Genomic DNA, 26,267 nt, shown 5'->3' on the forward strand with positions numbered 1-26,267 from the left:
GTGTCAAATGAAGGCTTCCTTCACTTGTAATCTTTTAAGGATAGTGATATGTAATATGCAGATTTAAAAAATTGAAGAATATTAGGACAGCCCTGTTATTAGAATGGTCAGTAGTTATCAAAATATGTAATCTAATATAGACATTTAGAGAAGCATGTTGACTATGCTGTTTCAGCTTTAATATACAGTATATATATATATATATATATATATATATATATATATATATATATATATATATATATATATATATATATATATATACACACATTGTATATGTACATAAGGAGAGACACTAAGTTTGAAATCAGTTATAAAGTCGAGCTCTCTAAATTGCGCGTGTAAAATCAAAAACAAAAAAGAGACATTCATGTTAATAAATGAAACACAACATCTTGCCTAAGGACTGAAAAAATATGTACCATCTGGACTTTATTAATAATTACTTATATGACCAATATTAACAGCCTTAATATCTTATCTAAAAAATTAGCAATTTTGATCATGTATAAGTTTCTACATAATGCACAGTCTTTATGTTTTCTTTTAATGTAATTCTGGGAAACACTTTTACTATATAATAAATGAATATGTTTACAGACTGTGTTAATTTAAAAGTCTATGAACTGTAGTTATGATTAAAAAATGTTGATTCACTATAAAGTTAACTTTAATTGTGCAAAATTAGACCCATGCACCATATGTAACATAGAAGCAAACAATAAAGCAACGCGATGGAGAAACATTTCCTAAGCAGTGCAGTGTCATGCTAATGAGGGCCAGATTTCTGTCACTTAGCAACCAAGTTAAACAAGGAAGAGTGCAGGAATAAGGCTGTACTCAGTCACGTATTGACTAATTGTCTGCAATGTCAAATATGCTTCCTCATCAGTTACACTTTCAATGAACAGTTTTTCTTGAAATCTTTTGCTGGGTTGCTAGAGGTCACTGTAACATATAGGTTCTCTTTAAGAAACAATACAAGACCTAATTTATAATTGACAGGGAAAGAGAAGGAAGAATGTAACACGAAGAGACAAGCCCCGAGAAAACACTACTCTGCCATAACTTGAGAACCAAGAAGTCTTCTTATTTTACAGGACCGAATACTGAAAGAAGGTAAGAAAAATGTTTAGAAATATTGCTTTGCTTTAAATTCACTGTATAAATGGATATGTACTTTCCAATATGGTGCAGTAAAACTTTTAGAAATTCCTATACCATTTTCCCAAAGTAAGCAAGGTGCTTGTGTGTATATAAAGTAGAGTTTATAGTGTTCATATGTTTGGTGTTTTTCTTCCACCCCTAAAATCATGTGGTAAAGGAAAACAAGTAAAATCATGCTACAATGAAGTAGATTGCTTTGACGCTTGCAGTTATTAGTGGGAGATGCCACATCTGAAAGCCCTGGGCTGATTCATGATTCTAAAGAAGGAAAATATAGCTTGCTGGGATAGGCTCCAACTGCCCTGTAACCCTACTCTGGATAAGCGAGCTTGGAAGAAGGATTGATGGAAAATGTATGTCAGGTTCACATTTTCTATAACTAATCATATATAATTGTATCATTCATGCTCTCATCACATGTATGTCAGTCTCCTCTGGACACTTTTGTTTTCTGCTTATAGAACAAAGACATCTGTGTGAATACTTATTGGTAAATGTGTTTGAATTCTCTCACTGCAATGGTCTTATACAACATATGCGATACGTTCCTCCTTACTGCCTATTACTATTTTGTTATTCTTCAAAAAAAGTGGGTAATGAGACTGGGCTGGAACTATAGTTTGGTCTTTTCCTGCATAGTTTACATCCCCAAACAAAGTATTTCAGATTTCCTTCACCATTCCAAAGATATATTTTTAGGATAATGGCAATTCTAAATTGGCCCAGTATAACAATGTGTCTTGCAATAGGCTGGCATCACATTCTCTTGATGAGTTTTCCTTGTATAGATTCTAACTCACTGCAGCCCTAAAATGAGATTAAGTTGGTTCAGAAAATGGACGGATGGAATACGACTTTACTGTACTGGCACTATGTGATAGAATGGACACTTATACTTGCAGCATATAATACTATATATATAAAATTTAGTGCTATCAATTTTAATGACTTCAATTTGCATTGAATTGGACACGATAAAGCATTAACATTTGAGACCTGAAATTAATTTATTTTAATGCAAAATTATTCTAATTATTACATGTCCCATAATACTATCAAGTAAACTATGAGTTACGCAAAAAACTCTTTAGAGACAGCATCAGAAAATATTCAATTTAAATTATATCTTCACTAGTAACTCGAACTAGTACAGTATTCACTACTGGTAATAAACAAAACAAAAAAAAAATGAAATAATACATTTCTGAGAAACTAAAGGCATGTATCCTAAAAAACACTGCAATGAATTATATGGTCCAAAAATGTGTGCAGCCAGATGAGCCATCCTACCACTAATTTAAACTTCATACCAAAAGTCCAGAATGTATTTTCACAAAAACGTCTTTTGTTAAATTAAAAGCTCTAAATGATCATTACAGGTTTTTTAAGTTTGTTATGAAGTGAATTGTAAATAACAATGGGCTACTAACTACCATTTTTTATATGTGTTAGTTTTAAGGTACTGTAAATGAAAAACATTTACTGTACAGAACAGACATTTGCATATACTATTGATGTCTTCATTTTTTTCTTTTACTTTATGAACACTTCTGTTGATTCTTCCTACCCCAGTTTTATGATATTCCAGTTGGTTTTAATATAAACAGTGATTTACGTACAATTACAAATAAACCCACTTAATATAATGTCTTTATATAGTGAACATCATTCCAAATCACTTTACAAGTACAGAACCATAGCATTTTATAATTGCTCATAAGTAGAATATAATAGCTTATGTGTATTTTTAAGAGATACAATATTTGTAGTGAGCCAAATGAAACCTAAAAAGATTTTCCTTCATTTCAGCTGTGGTTTCAGGCCTAAGCTTTGAGAAAAATGTCAGCACAAAACATAATCACAAAGTACAAGTAACACAGAAAAATCATGGAGAAGTATACCATACAAAATATTTTTAAAGGCTTAACTTTGTAATTCTCTCAGACATTGTCTATTTATACCTCCTGTAGAATATTTGGGTAAAAGGGCTCTGCTTATCCAGCTCAGGACTGTGGAGGAGCAGTGGCTATCCCAGCAATCCCTGGGTATAGCATAAATGAATGTTTAAGTGCAGAATTTTTCCATGTATTTAAAAGAAACATATTTAAGAAGGTGGCATGGTGGTGCAGTGGTTAACACTGCTGCTTCACAGCTTGAAGAATGTATTTTAAATGTAGAATGTAGTTTAAACTGCTGGACCTACCATATCTATAATGTATTTAAATGTTCTTCCTACACTAGCATTTTTTTAAACCATGACTGTTTTTATCACATTGCAAAGATGTGTTTTAAATTATTTGGTGGTTGTCCCATTCTGAGTGACCATGACTGCCACTGGATGGAACCCCATGCAGACAAATGGCATCTCTAAACTGTATCAGTGTGGTGTGAGTTATTGTGAGTGTGCCTGGTGATGGGCTGACATCTCCACCAGATATACTTCTTATTTGTGCTTGAAGGGACAGATTTCATCTCGCCATGACTCTGAAATTTTAAATGCGACCCTATTGAGAAACATTGATCATATTTTGATTTTATGTGGGGTCTTTCATAATCAACATTGTTCCAAAGATTTTTTTCATGTGCAAAACAATGACAGCTTTTAGGCAAAAAGGTGAGTTTGCAGCAAACTGCAACTTGTGCATTTTTGGCTCTACTTTTCTACTCACATATTGGCTAAGGTATGAATTCTGCTACTGGCAATTTTGCAATGTTTGCTTTATTATTGCAAAAAATAACCTCTAAAACACAATTTTCAAATTTTGTAGGTATACAATTAGCATTGTCATTTTCTAGCTCATTCTGCACACACTTCCCCCACCAAAATTTTGTAAACATGTTTCAGACAAGGATAACATTAGCTTTAATATACCAGAAAAAGCAAAGGATTCTTATTGTTTTTATCACTATTATATATCATATAGAAGAGACTGGTACAATTACAGAATAAAGCCCTTTAATAATATTCATTGAAGAAATGCTTTTACTCTCATTTTCTTTGGGTACAGAAGATCATTACTTTTCCAGTTGAGATATCAAGTATAAAATGTGTTTGGAAGTTCTTTATATATTTTGAAAATAATGACATTGAAATCATTTATTGGTTATACTTGTTCCTTGTATATACATGCTATATGCAGAGATACACACACGTACACACAGTTATGAATTCAAATATTGCTAAACACATATTAAACAATATCACATGGACATACATATAAATTATACACAGATTAAGTCCAATTGTTCTGTTTTGTGCATAATACAAATTACCTAAACTACATCAGTTTCTTTTTGTGCTCTCCTTCGAAGCCCTGAATATGATTAATGAGCAGCCAAAGGGCCTGAAGTATTTATAATGAATCCTTTGTAATGGGGAGGTGTGTAGTATCAAAGCCCACATCATATCCAAAAACAATCATTTATCACGGCCCTGATTTGACTTCATGAATTTCCACTCTACTGTGAAAAAAAAAAAATCACTGATCGCTCAACTGTAACACTTGTTAGTTTCTGCTTACTATCAACAGTCATTTTGTTTTAACTGAATGAACTACTCATCATTTCTTTATTTGGTTTATTAGCAGTAAATTAGAAAAAGATATAGTTTATCAACCTTGACTTTGTATATAAATAATTAAGTAAAATCCAGCCCAGTTCCTATTAGTACTCTGAAGTATACGAAGAATTAGAAACTGCTCCTTGTATGGCTTTTACAAATGCAGCTATCAGGTGGAGGCTGAATTCTGTTTTATTAAGTTTGACTTGATTGTACAGAATGTTTTTCTTTGTTTAATAACTGTGACTTGATTATATGGAATGTTATTTTCCTCCAATAAATAAACAAACAAATAAATAAACAAATTCAGCTACAGCACTTTATTTTAGTCAGTTTTCAGCTTTACTAAAACATTGAGAGCTAAGTCTAATGAACAGCTCAAAGTAATCTTCATGCAAAGAACAAAAATTACTTCTCATTAAAGGCTGCGCTACTTTTTAGTGTTAATGATCGTTTGATTCAGAATGGGTAGAAGTAACTGCCATGAAAGGCAATTGTTGGCTTTTCTTAATTTTACACAGAATAATATATGTTTTCAAATATACACATATATTATGGCTGCCTTACAGAACACAGATGAGATAGTAAAATATTAATACTTAGAAAATAAAAAATAATGTAAAATAAACTCTTTTTCTTCTTCCATTCAGAAAAATGGCAAAAGGAAAGAAAAAAGCAGGACCAAAAGGAAAGAAAATCACCCTTAAAATGGCCAAAAGCTCCATAAAGATGACAGTTGATGGCAAAAGACGTCTTGACCTCAGCAACATGGGCATTGCAACATTCCCCAAATGCTTACTTAAACTGGCAGATGTGGAGGAGCTCGATCTTAGCAGAAATACGCTCACAAAAATTCCAGAGTATATTGAAAAGTTTCAGAATCTGCGCTGGCTTGATTTACACAGTAACCATATTGAAAAGATCCCAGACACCATTGGGCAACTACAAAACCTATATTATCTCAACCTTTGCAATAACAAATTGACAGCAAATTCAATCCCCATTGAAATCAGCCAGCTAAAGAACATGCGTCATCTGAATCTTGGAATGAATGAATTTGAATGCATCCCAACAACAATCGCAGCTCTGAAAGAACTGCAGGAATTGGGTCTTTTTGACAATAAGCTCACCACCCTCCCTGAAAATGTTGTAAAGCTCCCAAAGCTCAAAAAGGTTAATACCAAACGGAATCCATTCCCACAGCCAGCAGAGGAAGAAGAGTTGGACCCCATAAAACGTGTAGAGAGCCTTTACTTGGTTCATGAAGATAAACTGTGTGTGCCATGTTCGACAAAGTGTAAAGATGAAAGGGAGAAGCTGAACAAAATGAAAACATGTACATCTTCACAAAAGAAAGTACATTTTACTGGGCTTATTACCCCAAATTCCATAGCACAGGAAACCCAAGCTGTGTGGAGGTAAATAAATCTAGTCAGGAAAAAAATGTTAAAAAATGAATAAACCTAACCTAATAAACCTAATTAGATAGATAGATAGATAGATAGATAGATAGACAGATAGATAGATAGATAGAGTGCATAAATACTGTACATACAGAATGAATTTTCATACAAAGGTATACAGTTAATCCTGAATGATACAGCTGAAATTAATGTTATCTATTTGCAAATATAGCCATTCACTACATTTTGGGAAACCATCACTTTGGAAACACATAGCTTGTTATGAATAGTGTTGTTCAAATCACAAATATCCTGAGGCTTTTATCCTAAGCAAAATCCATCAAGGTGAAAATTTCTTACACTTTAAGGATATGCTGTGCCAAAGAACCTAAGCGTGTCATCTAGACATTTACAGTCCATACATTTCTAACCAACTTTTCTTATATTCTCAAAAGGCATAAAAACAAAATCTTACTAAAGATTATATGTTCAGCTTCTGAGACTTTGATAGAAAAGTATGAATTAACCTAATGAGAGAATAAAATACATGCTTGAAGCCATTACAGGGGGTCCTCGGGTTACAACACAGTTCCGTTCCTACAACAGTGATGTAACCTGAATTTTGGTGTAAGTCGAAACACACCCTAGCCTAAGTCAGTTACCTATCCTAACACATTTACAAAATCATAATCTTGAACAAAAAAAAAAAAACAAGTAAGCCACAGAAAAAGGAAAAGGACATACATATACTATACTGTACACTGTACTGTAGTAACAGAAAAAATGATTGTAAAAAAAAAAAACTTTACCTTTATTCCTTCTCACGTCTCAATTCTTTTTAAGTTTTAATAGGAGTGAGCATTGTAAACTCGAAACATTGTATGTCGAGACGTTGTAACCTGAGGACTCCCTGTAACGTTTTCAATGGTATTATTTTTTTTTTTTGAGATTGCACTAAAAAGTCTGTTTAGAATCATGAAGACAATGAAAGTACTGGCCACTAAATGTATCTACATGAACAACACTACAGGAACCTACTTATTCAAATTCCTAAATACAGGAAAAGGTGCTTTACAGGTATCCTGAAGGCACTAAAACAAGCTTTGGCCAAGATGAAAACTACATAATTTAGTAACACTTTTGTTTAAGTACGACAAAAATGCATCTGTTACTCATTTACTTTTATCTAGCAAGATCTTAAGAGAGGCTTTTTTTGGTCTTCATAACAGTTATAAAACATCAGCAGATAGGTTATTCATCCCTGTGCAGTGTGGCATATTGACATGATGGTAAAATGACTTGTTAATATGAAGGATTCTGATGCTAAATATGTAATATCAAGAGAACTGTGTCTCAGTTAAGCCACTCCGAAGTGAAGTTTTATTAGTAGGCCACATTGCAGAGATGAATAAACACTTTACTGATGCTTTATAAGTGTTATGAAGACCAAAAGAAGTGTTTGTTAAGGTCATGCTACATAAAAGTAAATGAGTAATAGATGCAATATCTGCAGTACATAAACTAAAGTGTTGCCCATAATTTTTATGTTACTGATCCAAACTTGTAACCTGCAATACAGAAGAACAAAAAACTGTGAAAAGCAGAAATACTGATAGATACTGATAAATGTATAACATAATAATATAATATAATATGCTGCCATATTTGTGCTTATACTGTAATTCCTCTAGGGCTGTCTGCTTTAAAAGTGAATCTTTATAGCTGTGCCCTGTAAAAGATATATGTGTATGAAGTATGCAGTACACGAAATAGAAGAAAATTTCTGAAAGTGATACTTGACAATCAGCCAGTCAGATAGACAAACAATTCAAAAGGAGAGGTACTGATATTCTAAATAGCATATATTATGTACTACAATAATTACAGATATGAAAACAGAAATGTTTCTACTTATAAATCTACAATAATCAAACAAACCATTTTTCACAAATTCACACTTCCTCATATAAGGACGGTAGATTGTTTATTCCAGTATAACCTAACTGAATGGGAGGTGTTTACGTTTTCCCAGGGCTTCTAACTAATGATTTGCCAACTGTAATACAACTCTCCTCTCCATCTATGGTTTCAAATACAGAATCCCCGAAATATACCCAATTACAAAACGCTGAACACAACTTGCCAAGCATCAATAAGCAGTAATGAAAAAATATATAGGAGTTAAACTTAACTAGGCTAAAAAAATTCAAATTTATTTTAAATGCTGATGGTAAAGACACCTATTGGAAACTGTAATGCTTACAAATCAACAGAGGATTGTACTTTCTGTACAGGTTGTTGCTCTCCAATAACTTATATACAGGATATACATTAACACCACAAACCAGCAGTAACACTGAAACAGTAAGGACAGTAAATGTGGTTAGCTTCATACACAAACTAGTCTAAATTACAATCTTGTGCTACATAATTGCTTGGGAATCAGTTTTACCTATTTTGGGTTTATCTTAGCTGCCACCAAATACAAAAACATGTCCAAACTCCTATCTTTTCACATCATTTCTCTATGGTTCTGGACAATTATACATTTTCAGACATCTACCTGGTTTGAATTAGTCTCATTTCATGTAGGCATTTCTGAGGCCATTATACAACACTGCTCTCTCATAGAGCTGTATCCTTAATCAAGCAACATTTTCTACCTAATACAAACTAACTGTTCATCATTGCTTCAACTGTGTACAGTATGTGTGCTCCCAGTGCAGCGACTACATCAATTGCCAGTAAATAATGATTCAAATCATACACAGTCAATAAAAATCATATTTCATTGTGAAACAAAATTAGCTATGATATAATTAGAGTTTTCCATTTAGATTGTTTTTTTAATAAACCTAATCAAGATGTTACTGTAAAAAATCTTATAATAATTCAAATTTTTTATCAATTATTTCTGACAATAACTTGCAGTATATACAAGGTTAAGAGATGGATTACAAATGTAAGCAGAAAGTAGAACTTAAAGAATGACTCAGTAGATGTCCTTCGTGATTGCAACTTAGAAATAAATAAATGCAAACAAAAAGTGCATTAATATAAAATAAAAGAGGCCTAATCTCAGGTCATAGATTTATAAGCATATAGTTTGATTGACAAACTAGACAATGTACAACTTTTCAAGATACATACAACTAAAATCCTGGTTGAGATATGTAAGAATCAAGCATTTTCTAAAAGATTATTTTTAAATGTGGTTGTTACTTAGTTTTTACATGTAGATATGCCTTTGATTCTGTATATTCTTTATATTCTATAATTATCCCAGGACATTGTAATATTGACTAGTGAAATGAGGTAAACTGCTGTAAAATATAGTATTTAATTAGTTCACTACCCAGCTTTCTCTACTTACAAATGCGGAAACATCTCCGACTTAACATTTTTGTTAGCAGTGTACTGATTACTCTGGTCATTTAATGTTTTAAAAAATCATTTTAGCTTACATATTATAGCCACTATGTGTTATTTTACTTTACTGGTATTGTACGTTAAGCACAAACCTCAATTATGCCAATATAAAAGCACTGCATATCTGTAGATGGTATATTAAAAGACTTAATGCTACTGTTGGTCAAGCTCTGTGTGATTTTATTTATATCTGGCTACACCTGAAGGGCTCACAATAATTTTATTTTAAGCGATAAAATACTAAGGGATCATTATGGGATGCAAGCGCAGCAAACTGTACAACTGCACTGTACACACATCTGAAATGCTTACTGGTAAATAAACATGTTGTTTTGAGATGTTAGTTTATTTTAACCTACTAACAGACGCAATACCAACAAACATTAACATAATATTTACTGTTACTCTGTTACTTTTTAGTTATTACTTTTCACATTTTGACTGTCAAAAACATGGTAATTATAATGTTTTCTTAAACAGGAACAAATACTCAGGACTTAAATATATTTAAAATAAATAAAATAATGTAAACATACCTAGTTAGCTAGATCTCTTTGGTATATTTTAATATAATGAATTTTCAAAAGCTACTGTCATTTACTTAGATTAGTACTTTTGCTATTACTTTTAAATATAAAACATGAAAAAACAAGCAAAAAAGGACTTTGAAGCAAATCATTATATCTTAAATAGAGCAGAGAAGAAATCTAATTTTCTTACAGAACACAATTCTTCTTCTTCTTTAAAACTACTCTGTTACGTTATAATATATTAAGAGTTTTAAACAGTTTCAAGGCTCCAAACAAAATACAGTTTTCTGTATATGAACTAACATGAAAAATAAATATTCATTTAGCAAACTAGCAGAGTATGCCAGATAAGACTTTTTACGTTTGAGAGGAGTGCAGTGTAGGTCTTATGATTTTTTTTTTTCTTGAAGTTATGCTTACTTAATGACACAAAATGTAGCAATATAAAATGCAATATGTTAAGAACATGAAACAGATAATAGCAGCATTAAAAAGAAGAAGCTCTATTTATATTTTTTTTACAAGAACAAGAGTGCTAATGCTCCAAACAGAACATCTCTTGAAGAAAGGCTGTAGCAACACTGGATATCTCTTGGAGATTCCTAAGTGTACCCCATGTGCACAATATCACAGCAGCAGAGTGAGAAAGTACAGGATCCTGCTGCCATTATGAGGAGCCTCTTGAAGCCTTTTCATGCTTTTTAATTGGGCACCAGTGAAAGACTGTGAATTGCTGTCAGCACTGAAGATGAACTTGTGCTTTGTCCCAAGAAAAAGTTAAGGTTGGTACAGACTGTTAAGTGTTGATCCAATTATATGTTTATTATAAAATGCCCCAGAGGCAGAAAATATACTTCATCAGTAAAGTATGCTACAGGCTTCCTCTGCGTGTTGACATATCAATTAGCTCTCTTATGTTTTAAAAGTGTCTAAGCTGATATAACTGTGGGATGCATTCGATCTTACCGCACATTAATAATGGCTTCAGTGACCCCTTTCCCTTTTAATGAAGGTACAGCAGAGCAAAACCTAAGTAAAAGCAGAAAATCAATTTCACTCTCCAAGATGGGCACATCAGAAATTGACAACGGAAACTCTTTTAGTGCTCTCTGACTTTACCTCTTAAAGGCTGCGATTTGATCTTTATTCTGAAACACAAGGAACAGAGAATGTCCACTGGTCATAAATATTTCCAGTGCATTGTCCTGCAATAAAAAAACACCAAAAACAAACAAATAAATACACAAGTATAAAATTACCAGCACTTGCTAAAGTAGAGCCACATCACAAATTTCTGTTGTACAGGATTTCTTCTTAACCTGAACATTAATACTCTTCTACTCTAACTAGAATTAAATGAAAATGAATAAATAAAGTGTATATTTTTTAATATTTGGAATCCATGAAAGAATTTTAATAATGAGTGTGACTGCTATATCTCAAAGAAGATGTGGCATCTAATAATTTACTAGTATCTTAAAATTCAACTTTCCTAAAAGATAAGTGTCAGAGCCAAGTCTGCTTTGGGATTCGAATGCTATGTATAATATGAATATATAGATGTTCCAAACTAATATGACAAGAATAAAAAAAAACAGCATGTACACTGTTATTACTTTTCACTTTAGTTTTTCTATTTGTAACTTGAAATTATACAATTAATAAAATACCAGTATTCATTTAAATAAATAAATACAATTACAACAGTAAAATAAATATGTCATAGGAAATACCTGGGCTACAAGAGCTTTTGTTTATATCTCTGCTAAAAAAGAAAACAAAAAAAAAACAACAAGCAGAATGAAAGCCCAGGGTATGACTGCAACTGAGAAGCATTTTTAAACAGCTACACTGTAAATATAGAAAAGAGAAGAAAAACTACCCAGGAAACTGTACTCTTGTATTAAGCACTCAGGTAAGAAAATGAGAGAATGTTCTGATTACATAAGCATTCCCAATCTGACCATATTCACAACAATTTTCATATTCTAATAAATTACACACAGGAATAAATACCTGATGAAGGAATCTTCTGTAATGTATTTCTTTGATTTCATGAAAAGGATACCTGCAGCAGGTAGGTGTTTCACCAGGTACTGCTTTATTAAACAAGCTACAAATGAAGGAATTTCTAACACTGAAACAAAATGCAAATCTTAATTAATGACCGAGATTTCAAATTGGAGCAGAACAATTTAAAAACAAAAAAGCCCAAACCACCACAGTTTTGCTGTGTTTAAGCATGTAATGACTTAATATGATAAAATCTCACTTTACCTGGAAGGATGATGAATTTTACAAAAGACATCGTTGGAGTCAGAAAGTGTGAAATTTTCACATATGTAGAAATCAGCTTTACCAAACATCAGCACCCCCTCTGCTATGACATGGGCTTTCAAGATTGCCACTGACAGCTTTATATTTATCTGAAAAGCAGTGCAGTGAAATTTAAATGAAAAAGATAAAATAAATCTGGCATCATCTAAAATAATTACAACTTTCAGTTATATTTATCAGAACAGTACAGCAGCACTGCTTCATCATCGATTCAGCATTCTGGGATCAAATCCTGCGTCTCTGTAGATTCCTTCTGGGTGCTCCAATGTTCCTGCCTCGTCCCCAAGCTTTGGCTAATTGGTACTTCGGTATAGGACAATCGTGAGTGTATATGTGTGTGAGTGGGTTCTGTGATGGCATAAGGCAGGACTTTTTCATGTGCAAAGTACAGTCGGGTAGGTTTGGGATTCCAGCAGGTTTAAAAACAGTTATTAAAGTCATCTGACAAAGAAATGGTCTAGTTGCTTCTTTGTCTAATGATTTCAAGCAATGTGCTACTTGAGGCAAGAAACTGGCTTTATTTTATTACGAATTTTAGGGGCTGTGTATTTTTTTTTTTACGCACAAGAACATTCACATATGTAATTTTATGCAACTTTATAGCATATAGCGTTATGATACATAGAAGGTATTAGAGAGGCATACAAAAATAGATTTGAAAGACATATTAATCTGAAAAAATAAATCAATGATCAATGAGAGTAATTTTAATGGCAAGCATTTATTGTAACAAACAACATACCAGTTTTAACCTACAACTCTCAGCCTATTGATTGACTATGATATCTGCTACACCACATTTACGTTTAGGCTCATTCATTGTATAGTGTCATCTTGTAGAGATGAGTCACTGAAGCTCCTGAACTGCTACAGACAAGTAGAGCATACAGCAGGAATTTACCTTTGTTTAAGATGCAGCACCATTGACCATCCTGGATAAGGGCTTGATTATTCAGGGGGAAAAAGTTAGCAAATATATTGGAAAGAAAAAACAAATGCATGATTGAGTGGCAAAAATACATCATATACTGTAGCCACAATGTGCATTTTAATCTAGATTAAGACTTCTTACTTACAGAAAAACGTTTTAAAATGTAATCTGAGTGCTGACAGCTGCAGGGGGCCTGGCTTTAAATCATGGTCTGTTCAGGAGCTATGGAAATTTTGCATTCCTTCTTTGGGTTTTCTCAGGGGATTCCAGTTGCCTCCAGCATAATGACATTAAGTATTATGCTGGTTGGAGACTAGAATATGGCCTGTGGTTAGATGACTAAATGTGCCCTTTTCAGTTGGTCCTGACTTGTGCCTGATGCTGCCAGAACAGATCATTGGGATCATATGAGGTTTACAAAAATGGAGGGATGGATCTTTTTCAAACGCAGTTCATACCAAAAATGATACAGGTATGAGCTAAAAAAGTAAAATTATCATATAAAAAAAAGAATGGGTGAACACTGTACCTTACCAGGCTTTACCCAACAGTATCCTTGTTAAGTTAAAAAAGTCAGTAACAGTGATGGTATTTCCACAGAATATTAAAATTATTAACATGCTGCATATTAGCAACCACAAAGGAAAGAAGAAAAAAAATCTCTCTCTTTATATTATATATATATATATATATAGCAAGTATAAAAGCAAAGAAATTATATATAAAAATATATAGATCAAGTATCCAGGATAAGGTTTAAAAGAAACATATGAAAAACAGATAAAGCGTTGTTATGTCATGCATGGCTAATGTTATTGTTTCTATTTATTTCTGAGAACAAACATGCACCTGTCTCTCTTTCTACCATCAACGTAACTGAATCCCCACAGGACTGAAATATCAACACCATATGGGTTACTAGCTTCCTGGCTGCAGTCTGCAATTAATATAAATCAAATAAACCTTTCCTTTCAATAAACACTCCCTGAGTACAAGAAAAAAGATCAGTGTTTATTACAAGAATTAATCAATGACATGTAAACAATAGAATTGTGATAATTGAATAGTAGCTTTCCATGCAGTGAATGCCCTAAGGATTCATTTTTTTGTCTGATTGGTTTTTTTTTTAAAAATATGCATAGAAAAAAATGAGATTTTTGCAATGCATTTTACCATGAATTATTCACTTTTAAAAGTCTACTCCTGAGTAGATAATACCAAGTAATGAACTCTCAAGTGTTACTCTTCTAGTCTGTTGACATTAAGTGATAATTCATTGTAAGTAAAATCATGCTCTGAACCAGGTCTATTACTGCTTATGGTTTTAAATTTAAATAAATTGACCTCACATAAGATAACAAAAGGTTTATAGTTTTGTTGTATTTCTGTTTTTGAGAAATCTCCACTTTTTCCGAATAATGCCGAAATCTCAGACCTGAGTTTTATATATTCAGTGTGCGGTAAAGACGAAAGAGGCGGCACAGTATGTACAAATAAAGCAGACTGAATCACCATCAACCAACTTTAAATCTTATTCATTTATGCAATGAAAGATGAAATAATCAGCATAATATTAAATTCAACTGACCTTAGAAATACAGTTTTAAAGGAAGACTACCTACAGCACTATTCTGTAACCACAAATGAGCAGTTTGTTTAATTTCAAACCACCAGCTTGCTTGATCTTGATAATACAATGTTTATTTCTATTCAGTTCTAATAATTATTTACAACTATGTTTCCTCACATCTTCTTGAAAGACTAATGATCATGTGGTACACACACTCTGTCACTAAAGGTCTGCAACAAACTTTACATCCTGGTTAACACATAATCCATGGAAAAATAAGGAAACTGTGAAATGTGTACAGGGCCTTCACATTCATTGGAATAGATGGAATTAATTAGGAAAAGTGTGCAGGAGGACTAACTGTTTAAAGAACATACATCAAAAATTTCATAAAGGTATACCGTCAAACAAATCCACTGTTTGCAGGGCTTATGCACCCCACACTAGACAAGCCTCTTTATGTTGCATGAAATTTCAACATTCGATCAATAAAAATGATTAAAAAAAATCTAGTTATGTGAAAAGTGACACACATATCTTCTCTCTCAAAAGTGTAAAGTATGGTAAAAGACAGCTTAAAGTGAGGTTTTATATTAATGAGCTTGGGGAAGATTATTCAGCTGACAGATATCACAGCAGGAATGAAACCTTCTAAATGAAAACAAGACAGCTGATGTCACCCCCTACTGCTTTTATGAATACATCTGTCAAATCAAACAAATGGCCTGTACAGCATGATCATTGCTTCTTTGTGCATAACTACCGAGGCACCACTTTATACACTTTGGTGGTATTTTTAATCACTGAAATGTCAAAACTTTGATGATCATTTTGCTATGAAATGTCAATAATTAATATAATTATAAATCCAGTGATTTCAGACACCATCCCATAAAAAAGACTCCAATACATGTGAAGTTTATTAGAGTAATAATTATGTAGCAATTAAACAGGTATTTTTGATGCAATTGACAAAAAATATATATTTTTACACTTGTATATATTTGGCGGCTGTTAAAAAGTATTTGAGGAGTAAATAGTAAATACTTCAAACCTAACCCAACTTCTTTCAACTGTTCCTTCCATAAAAAATTAGAATAGTTTTGAAATAAAGCAATTAAAAAATGATGCAAACAGTAAAGTAACAAAAACATACAAGTATGAACAAGACTTAATATATTGACAGAGAGATATCATGCGAGTCGTTTTGGTGGATGGACACATGTTAGGGTGACGCAAATTAAAAATACTGACAAAGTGAGACAATCGGATTCATTGTGCAGGAGACAGGGTAGCTCATGGGGCTATTTGCTTTTTCCCATATATCCTTTCAAAGCTATAAATAAATACATTTCTATACTTCAGCAAAGCTTCCAATGATGTTTGCCAAATTAATCCATTCTAAGGTGTCCAGCTCAGGAAACAAAGTTCCCTCTTTCTGAGTTATCCTCAGAAGATTCTGCTTAGACTAATATGATTACCTTCCATGAGAATATTAAGAATTTTGTTTTGGAACAGCTTGTTGTCATGTGAAACTCCATATACTTCATGTTTCAAGGAGAAACCCGCACACATTACTGCAGTATAACTGAGATCAAAGAAGGATTTTAGCGTGAAAATGGTGAGTTGCCATGACAATAACACACAAGATTCTGAATGCCAACTTTCATCTCTAATACCCAAATTAATTGATTTGGAGGACAAAAATCAAAGGAATAATGTTGCTTGATAGGCATTAAAGAAAACTATGGAATTGAATGTAACCCAATAGAATTTTTGAAAAAACTGTGACCAGCTGTATTTTCCAGTTTGCGTGCTTTTTTCACAATGAATGATAGTTGTCACCGAAGTTTTACTATTAACAGAAATTCTTCTCATTCTAACCTATTAGAAAGCTTTCCAGGAACCTAGAAAATCTCCAGTCTCTCCTTTGCGGGCCAGTGGATTAATCTGTTCCCCAACCTTTCTTGGATTTGGCCAAGAAGGCACCAACTCCTGAGAAGTGTTTTTGCATCTGTTTCTGTTGTATCCATGCTCATACCTTGGAAAGCTTTGACTTTTTTTGACCCAAAGTATGCTCTTGGAGCTACTGACAATTTCTAGGCCAAAAGCAGATTTTGTCTATAATGTCGTCATCTTTGGGAAATTCCATTCTTAACACACATAAAACTTCTAGTTCCTTCCAGTGCTGGTGACTTTCTTTGTTGGTCATTACGTCTCTCTTCATCAAGATACACATAAAGACTTTTATGTCTCTTTGGGTGATGAATGAAGTCCTTAGGGCTTCCTGTTGGTTTTTGCATGAAGTACACTGATGCTCCAATGCTGTTATCACCCTCTGGTCTTATTATTTTCCTTTGGAGCCTGTGTGTCTATCATAATATTCATCCATAATAGCACACCATTGCTGGTAGTAAAGCTAGACCATGTCTTTCTATATTATTGACATTGTCACATCACAATCTTTAAGCTTTAGGAAGTTCATGGAATTTACCTTCTTCAACTTGCTGGTTGCAATACTGCCATATTGGTGAGTTGGCTTCTTAAAAATCAGGGGCAACAAAGCTATTTAACCTGTTTGAGCGTGATATGCTATTGATTATGTTATGTAGCGGTTTTCCTACTGTTTTCGACCTCGTTTATCATAGTGAGTTCATAATGTTATGTTTGTTCAGAGGTTGTGGGCAGGGAGGGGCTGTTTTGGGTGAAACAACTGCATAAGATAGGCAGCAATATTTTTAAGTGTTATGTTTATTTGGATTTTATAGGTGGTGTGATGTGGTGGGTAGGGGTAAGTGGAGGTTTTTGTAATAGCTTTTTCTTTATTTATTTATGCTAATCAAAAAAATATAAAGGTAATGTTGCTTGTAAAATATATAAGAAAGATTTTAAAAGGCTGTTATAGTGTGTTGATTGATTTAGAGTTGATGAGGGAACAGTTATGGGGGGTGCACTGCATATATTTATTAGTCCTTAATGGTAGGATTTGCCATCACATGTCAAGCTTTCATTTTACTTAATCCTATTCCTTTCTTTCAGTCTCTTTCTTTACAATGTCTCTTCTGATACCCTTATGGCTAACTTAAATGTTGCCTCCTGCCTCTCAAGTCCAGGGTCTTGGTTTACATATTGAAAGAGTGAGCAGATGTGACTACATCTGGCAGAAAAAAAAAACTAGATATCACATTTTTACAGAACTCCAGGCTTGATTTAAAAACAATTGCAGCTGCATCTTACTCTTTGAAAAAGTGCAGTGTGATCATTCCAGTGACACAGTACCCCCAGAAACTGGGGTAGGTAGAGGGAAACACACAGTAACAGGTCAATATACTGGCAAGTGCCTTCAGTATGGCATATTTAATATGGACTGAGACTTTTGACCTCATATACAACAGGTGATTACCAAAAATATCATGATGTTGAAATAGGATGCAGTTTTAAACTTCTTGCTAGATAAAGGAGGCAAAGTGATCTAAATCCAAGCTGCTAGACAAATTCAAAGGTCTTATCAAACCTGAAAATACTAAAGAAAAGAAAAAAATGGGAAGGTCTGTAAACAATGTCACAGTGGTGAAAGATGAGGATGGAGTTAATTACATAGTTAACTGCAAAAAGATTCAATAGCTAGTTAAAAAAAAGTGTCTCAGGATGAAACAACTGGGGGCATAGAGAGCACACGTATCATGCCCGAATGTGAAAGCATATGCTTAGAGAGTGTGGTCTTGATCTATGAACTCCAAAACAACAATGCAGTTACAACACCCAAGGTGCCACTGAAATCTAAAAATGTAAACACAGGTTTTGAAAACCAGTAAGTGAAGGGAGATGTTGTTGTTAACTCAAGGAAACAGGGCCTCAGTGAAGTTCAGAGATGTGGTGTGTGTCTGCTCTGTTAAGGGAGTCATCATACTGTATCAGCATCCATGGGGAAAAATGGAAATTTAAGAATTTCACGTTTCTGAGGACCAAAAACCCACAACTGATAAATTCATAAAGAAAGGCAATGTCTTTGCTGAGGTAGTCCAAAAGAACCAAAACCTGAAACACAACTTTCACATGAAGACACTTGGCTATTTAATTTTTGTGACAGCTCCAACTGTATCCCAATGAAAGTTCTTGTGTCCAATACTACCTGAAAATCTCTATTAGACTCATTTGCACAAGGGCAAACTCAACATTAGCACCACGTCATCGCCTACAATATTCTACTTTGTACAGTTTATTTTATGTTCTCTCACTCCAGTGGAATATAAATATTCCAAACAATTGTATGTGCAATAGTAAAGTTATAAAATAGTTGGCTAGAAATAATTTCACACTTACGTGTGCATCAGAATGTGTTTGCTTGGTTGGTATGGTTATCCAACTCAGTTCCTTAGGATTATAGCTGCTTCCATCATCAAAGTAAATTTAGCAGAATCATTAATATGACCATGTGCTGTATAAAATTCAACTTTGACTTACTGTAGGACGTGTGCATGAAAATGGACACTATATTATGTGCAATGTGTGTACATATGGACACTCTATTATGTGTAATACATGTAAATCAGCACTTCTGTATGATCAGTGTGGCATAACACCTGTGGTATCTTCTATGAGATCTCTCTCTCTCTCTCTCTCTCAGTTCACAAGACTCAAGGCTCACATTTCATATGCACTCCCTCACAGTATTAAACACCTGTTTAAAATAAATTTAGGAGACAGAGAAATGTTCTTAAATATTAGATAATAACTCAAGTTAACACTGACATAAATTAACAGACTTTAAACTTAGCCACACACTTGCATTTATAGAGCACAAAATGCACACTCCACTGAAATCTTAAGAAATGTTGGATGCAGAAAGTATGAAGAGTTGAGATATAAAATAATAAGATTTTATAAGTGATTACAGCAGCCTTATTAAAATATGTTAAGAAATTGGGTTCTTTACCATTTAGATGCCATTTATATGTTTTTGAAACTCTTTTTCCCTAGTTCTGCATGGTTACTGCCATGTTATTTGGGCCAACAATGTCTGTTGCTACCACATAATTGCTGGCATTTATTTCTATGTGTGACATCCTCATGCACTCGGTTTAAATTTTAGTGGCAATGAAGTAAAATCATCCACATATCGGATCCTATGTAAAAATTCTATAGCCTTTAAAAAAGTGTACGTTAAAAATTGTGTTAGGAAGATTTTGGTGTTATGACAGTGTTGTTAAATGCATAAACAGAAAGTCTGCAAATACAGCCCATCTGTTACACGTTTTCTGTAATTTCAGACCTCAAACACATGTTTTCCTAAGAGAGTCTTGTGGACACATTTGGAAGTGGTGATTCCACTCAAATTATCTTTGAGCATTTGCCATAGTGAGCTAACCAATTTGCAGATGTCCTACGTTAGCTAGCATGTAGCTGATATACATTGTTCATTAGGTCCCAACTGCCTCATGAATTAATTTTTTGTTAATTTTGAGGATTTAGGATAGGTATCAGTACATGCTCATATCGAATTTGATTCACTTTCAAAATGAAATTGATACATTTTTAAAAGCTGTTTCAATGTAACATAAGTAGGCTGTAGAGTCTGATTTTTCAACTCATTTTTACTATTGAGACTTTGCATTGCTCCTGCAGAATTGCACCCCACAGACAGAAGCTATTGTAATATCTAAAAACCAAGAACATGAATTCGAATACCATGTACTTCAATGTGGTATCAAAACGTGAATGTATGATTTTGATTTTTTAAAGCTCTCAGTGGGCTGAGGCTTTGCAAAGTGTGTCATGTGAAATCTGGAATGTTTAAAATGAAAGTAACAGAGCCCAAAGGAAATCTCCATGCCTGAAGGTGTGATATTTTTTTCTCACAATCAGATTCATTTTATTTGAAGCATTTCCATCCAGGTAGTTGATGAGTCTTTCTGGATGACAATACTTCTAATGCATAAGGGATCAGTAAGTAGTTTGAAGATCATGATAATGATGTAAACAATTGAGCATGGTAATCCCAGTTCCTGGATTTCAAATTGGTTTAACACTTATGGAAGACTCTAAAGTGAAACTTCAGACATTTTACATCTCTATTATCAAAACACAGAAAAAATTTCTCATGGACAAATGGTGTTACATCCCTGTCCTAAACTTCCAGACAATTGCAGAATCTAGGTAAGGCACACTGAAGTTGGTGGTCTAACCTTTTATTTGATCAGTTTAAATAAATTTACCTTTATTTTATCAATTTGCTGTGTTACTCAACTTCGTCCAAGACATTTTGCAGAGTAATGGGGGCTCAGTTATAGCACTGTCAGTTAATTGAAAGTAACAGAAGTAATATTTAAGTAACCTTTATAAATATTTTCAGCTTTTTCTTACCAAGGGCTAATATTATTGCAGACAGTGTGGTGTAGGACTTCAAATCCTGAGGCTGTGGGTTCAAATTCTGCAACAGACACTGTTTGACCCTGAACAAGTCACTTCACCTGTCTGTACTCCAACAGGAAAAACAAAAGAAATGTAACTAATTGTATCTTATATGTTGTTGCAGAAAGGTTTCTCTCAAATAATAAGTAATAATAATATTATCATTAAGTCACTCAAGTATTTGGTTTCTTATTTTCCTCAGTTTTATATATTTAAATTTGTATTATTTTTTTTTTTTTGCCACAGCCAAGGCAGACAATAAAGTGTTTATAATGAATCACGTTTTACTTCAACTTTCTAGAAACAGCAATGATATTTACAAGCTGCACATTTAGTCCACCCATGCAATGAATTGAATATTTTACTTTTGGGGTTATTATCTATAGTGCTTGAGGTGAAAAAAAAATTACTGTCGGCACTATGTTTTAGAGGCTTCTTAAATCATGGGGAGTTGTGGGGCATCCCTATTCGAAATAAGCAGACGATTTTGGTGGCAGAGTGTGATGAGGTCACTTTTCAAAGTACGTAGATGTGAATATAGATTACGAAGGAGTACCTCTTGGGAGACCTGATATTTAAATTTAATGCTATTGGTCCCTCTTGTTTTGGATCTGAGGGCATCACTTTTGCCTCTTCATCTCTTCCCCTACCTTTATGCTTCTATTGAAGCAATGTCTATGTTCAAAGCCACAGTGCGTGGCACTGGCATGTGACATTTAGAGCACAATTGCTAATGATTCAGCTTCGCATCTTCCTTGAGCTTCACTGAAGTTTCTCTTCCATTTCAGACCTCACTGTTCACATCAAAAGTTATGTCTCTTTTTTTTCCTATCCAGGACATCATCTCTTCTTCAGTCATCTGCTATATTGGGTAGTGGTGCTGTCAAATAGCTTCTATCAAGTCCATTGTTTGCATAAAGCCACCTCTAAGTGTGGCGTAGAGCCTGAATGTTAGCATAATTTTAATAAGTATCAACAAATAAAAAACTCGTTGTCAAATTTAAATAACCTGTCATCAGATTTTCTTCCTTCTACAATTTCAGACTAGTCAAAGCATTTTTGACATTTTGGGATATTTAGTTTTTCTATTGTAAGGGGATTTTATCCCTAAATACTGACACATTGAAAGGTCCTTTCTTAGCAAATGTCTACTGTCCTAGATGTACAAGCTTGCCAAATTTCAGTTTTTTAACTAAACATGAAATAGTGTTTATGTTAGGTGTCAGTCAGTGAACTTTGCATTATAAAAATATGTAGATTATGTGGATCTACCACAGTTTTCTAAATAGTATATCTGTTTGTCTGGATTACTATAAAACTTTTAACTCCTGTAAGGGTTTGCAAAAAGTCTTATCTTCATGTTTACAGGGTGACACAATGAAAATGATCCTAAACTAGCTATAGTGGGTACTAGGCAACAAACCCTAGAAAAGGGCAGACATTGTGTCAAACTGTGGAAAAACGTAATTTGGCTAGGGCTATGTCAAAATATTAGAACTTATTATAAGGTGAGTTTAAATGCACTATTGTATCACAGGGTCATCAGATGGATGACTCTTATTTCAGTGCTTAACACATAAGTAAATGTTAAACATGCAAAGTAATATCTTGCTTTAGATAGATAGATAGATAGATAGATAGATAGATAGATAGATAGATAGATAGATAGATAGATAGATAGATAGATAGATAGATAGATACTGTAAAAAACTGTAACAAAAATAAACAACAACCAAAAACATACACAAGACCTTCAGGCTTAGATCATGGGAGAACAGCTACTGTTAGTAATGGGCTTGTTGGTGGCAGTAAGATGAGGTCAGACCTGTTCACATTGCTGGTTTATAGTTAAAGCGGTTAACATTTAAACAGAGCAGGTCCAGCTTATAATATCCACAAATGGAACGTGCTGATGGCGGGTTTCCTTGTTTGAAGTCACCCGTATTCGGAATGATTCATCATTAAGATATAGGTACAGAGTGAATCATTTCTGTTGCTGAGTTATCTAGGATGATGTAACTTATTTCCCTGAGCAGTAACAATGACAGAATCAGTCCGCATTTCAATGTCTGGATGACACATTTGGTTTTAAATGTAATGTGCTCTTTTTTACTATTCACATAAATGTCCAGTCCATCTCCTGCTTTTTCTATTTCATGTGGTGAGACCTATCTATCATTAATATAGCGTCTGAAATTAGTGGTGTAAACCAGTTCTCCACAATATCCAAAATGTCACAGAACCTGAACTCACTGTAACCTGCAGTTTATACAACTTAAAATATAAAAGCATTTGAACATTTGTCATTATATGGACTAAATTCTTTCCATCTCACTTTTATCCTTACTCTCACCATTTTCCATTTTTCAAATTAGCTGCTCCTCCGATAAGGTGTAACAGGACTCCTTAGGTGGTGATGATCACAGTGCTACCTGGTGAATACGGGAATGTTTATTATATTCCACTTTACGCTCCTAACAGGTAGCTATCAGCTCCTCTATGCTCACCCTGTGACATCTCTCAAGTTAACAGCTTGTCAGAAAGGCAGTTGAGACAGGCCAGTGCACAGGTCTGCAATGATAGCAGCATCTCTTCCATTTAATTTAAAAATCTACTCAAAAATTTATAGTAAAAAGCCAGAGGCCAAATCTTAACATTAACAATTAATAACATTAAAAACATGTATAAATGTCAAAAAAGAGAGAGACAGATAGAGAGAGAGAGCTTCTGTAAAGGCTGGTGCATGGAGGGGCATCCAGAAGTATAAAAATAAATAAAAGAATTAATCTTACTAGAATAAATTTTAGTAAATTTAAATTAATTAATTTTTCATAGTTTTTTAGCAAGTGAACCACTAAAAAGAGTTACATCCATTGAGCTAAAATATTTATTCAAAAAGCTCATAGTCAAACACAAATGATATACCAATCATTATGCATTTTAATTGTCAGTAAGAATCAAAATAGGAAAACCTTTTATGGTGATGAATCTGGCTTGCTTTAATGTCAACTTTAATATAATATTTGTCATGGTTTTGTAAAGTTTAATACTGTTATTGTATATGTTTCAAATATTTAATTTTAAATATATTTAGATCTTGCTCAACACTATTTTCATTTCTTCATGGGTACCACCATGTTGTTTATGGTTGCCAGTCACATGATGTGTTGCTTAAGGCTGCAGTGTACTTTGACTTTCATCCAACTATTTAAAATCAACAATGAATCTTTGCTACAAATTACTTTAGCTAATCAAAGGATTGCTAGTTACATTAGGACCTCTGCTTTTATCATTTTCTGGCTTCAGCTCCTGGGTTTAATTGTAATATTTAGGCTTTCTGGTTTTGACCTTGTCTTTTTGGTTTACCCACACCCAGGGCTGTCCATATAATTTTTCAACCCCACATCAGTTTAATTCAGGTTTTCCAACATGGTCACAATAATAAGGAAAAATTACAATTACAAACTGTCATACTCATAGTACAAAAATGGAGCTTGACTATGCATTTTGTCCATGGATTCTGCTCATTATATTTAACTATACACAGAGGGGCGAAGGCAATATAATATTCGGAAAATTAGCATGACTATATTACACCCAAAATTGTAGCAAGTGCCCTATAAGTTATGTTTCCTTGCAGATAATTTCTTGTTGCATGTGTTTTGGCTCTTTAGCACACATGAATTTCAATCAGAGGTACAGAATATTGGTGAACAGGAACACAACGACACATTTAAACAACTTTCAGTCTTTAGTCTGGCCAAGAAGCTGAAATTGTAAGATATACTATCACAGGCAAAATTAGTAAAACATTGGGGTGACTATGAAACTGGTGGACAGTCATTAATTTTACTGCTTTGAACAATATAAAGTAAGGTGGTAGATTTGTCCAGCAAAGGAGTTATGGAAAGGTGCCAGTTTTCAGAAATGGATTAGTTAATGCTGTTCACAGGATGTAATTTGATTCATTAGAAGTCAGTAGTTCCAACAAAATATATTAAATGTTAATCGTGAGAATTTGGTCATGATTTCCTGTAAAAGTAATGAAGAGCCTTAGCAATGACACAATGGGTGGCTTTTAAAATCCACTAATTGCCTTGTAAGAAGCAGAAAGGAAGAGCACCAGCTGACTGGATGAAATAAGAAGAAAAAGGGCCTCACTACTACAGCAAAAAGATGTATAGTGGATGAAGAGCAAACAATTAACACCTTAAAAATGCTATAGCTATCAAGGCAGCACATTTCAAAATCAAAATGATTTTTGAATTTAGAATTTGCAGGGACACAATCAACTGCTTAGCTAGACATCACTCATTTTTTCACAAGAATGCATACAATCCCTGCCATTTTTAATGATACTTGCCACTGAAGAACATGGCCACCAGTAGCTTAAATAATTTCATGGTGGAGAAAGCAGTACAAAAAAAAACCAAAATAACTACACATCGGGTTTAATATATACACTGTTCCAAGTATGGCTTTAAAAAGCTAGCAATTTGAGTTCAGTGAATGAACCAAACAATACCCAATCAGCATTACTACAAAGTTTCTTGCATTGGGAAATAAAATCAGTATGCCAGTGCTTTCTGGCAAGTTTGTGTGGACTTTGCCTTTATTCGGCCTAAGAAAGCTAACATCTCTAGAAGCATTCTGCCCACAAAGCTAAAAAAATCAGGAAAACATCACTGTTCATGGAGATCATCTCAGTTTTTTAATAAGTCACTCAGCATTGCACATTCTTTATCAAGTAAGTTAGTTTACAGCAATCAAGCCATATTACAAAGCTTGTAGTTAAACAATGGAATATAATTTTTGCATAATAGTGTAGACTGTAAGTAGAATTTGTATAACACGCCTGCTGAGATCAGTATCACGTATTTGCCCCTTTTTTCCTGCTGTTTAAAACCCACACACACACTCAAACGAGAGA

General features: G+C 33.6%; 2 protein-coding genes across 6 annotated transcripts in view; one reads left to right on the forward strand and one right to left on the reverse strand.

Annotated features, from left to right (window-relative positions):
- The window catches only part of wdfy4 (WDFY family member 4), a 235,119-nt gene that overhangs the window by 59,784 nt on the left and 149,068 nt on the right, over positions 1–26,267 (reverse strand). For all 5 annotated transcript variants that reach the window (XM_039773975.1, XM_039773981.1, XM_039773989.1 and 2 more), the window contains 4 exons: positions 12,366–12,514; positions 12,105–12,225; positions 11,208–11,293; positions 11,055–11,117 (listed from right to left, as the gene is read on the reverse strand). In XM_039773975.1, the coding sequence (XP_039629909.1) occupies positions 11,055–11,117; positions 11,208–11,293; positions 12,105–12,225; positions 12,366–12,514 (419 nt within the window). The remainder of the gene's footprint in view (positions 1–11,054; positions 11,118–11,207; positions 11,294–12,104; positions 12,226–12,365; positions 12,515–26,267) is intronic.
- LOC120541971 (leucine-rich repeat-containing protein 18-like) lies at positions 840–6,763 on the forward strand. Its single transcript, XM_039774003.1, has 2 exons — positions 840–1,119; positions 5,377–6,763. Exon 2 carries the CDS (start codon positions 5,381–5,383, stop codon positions 6,146–6,148), a length of 768 nt encoding a protein of 255 aa, XP_039629937.1. The 5' UTR covers positions 840–1,119; positions 5,377–5,380; the 3' UTR covers positions 6,149–6,763.

Source organism: Polypterus senegalus, chromosome 1 (genome assembly GCF_016835505.1).
Source record: "Polypterus senegalus isolate Bchr_013 chromosome 1, ASM1683550v1, whole genome shotgun sequence".
Classification (NCBI taxonomy): Eukaryota; Metazoa; Chordata; class Cladistia; order Polypteriformes; family Polypteridae; genus Polypterus; species Polypterus senegalus.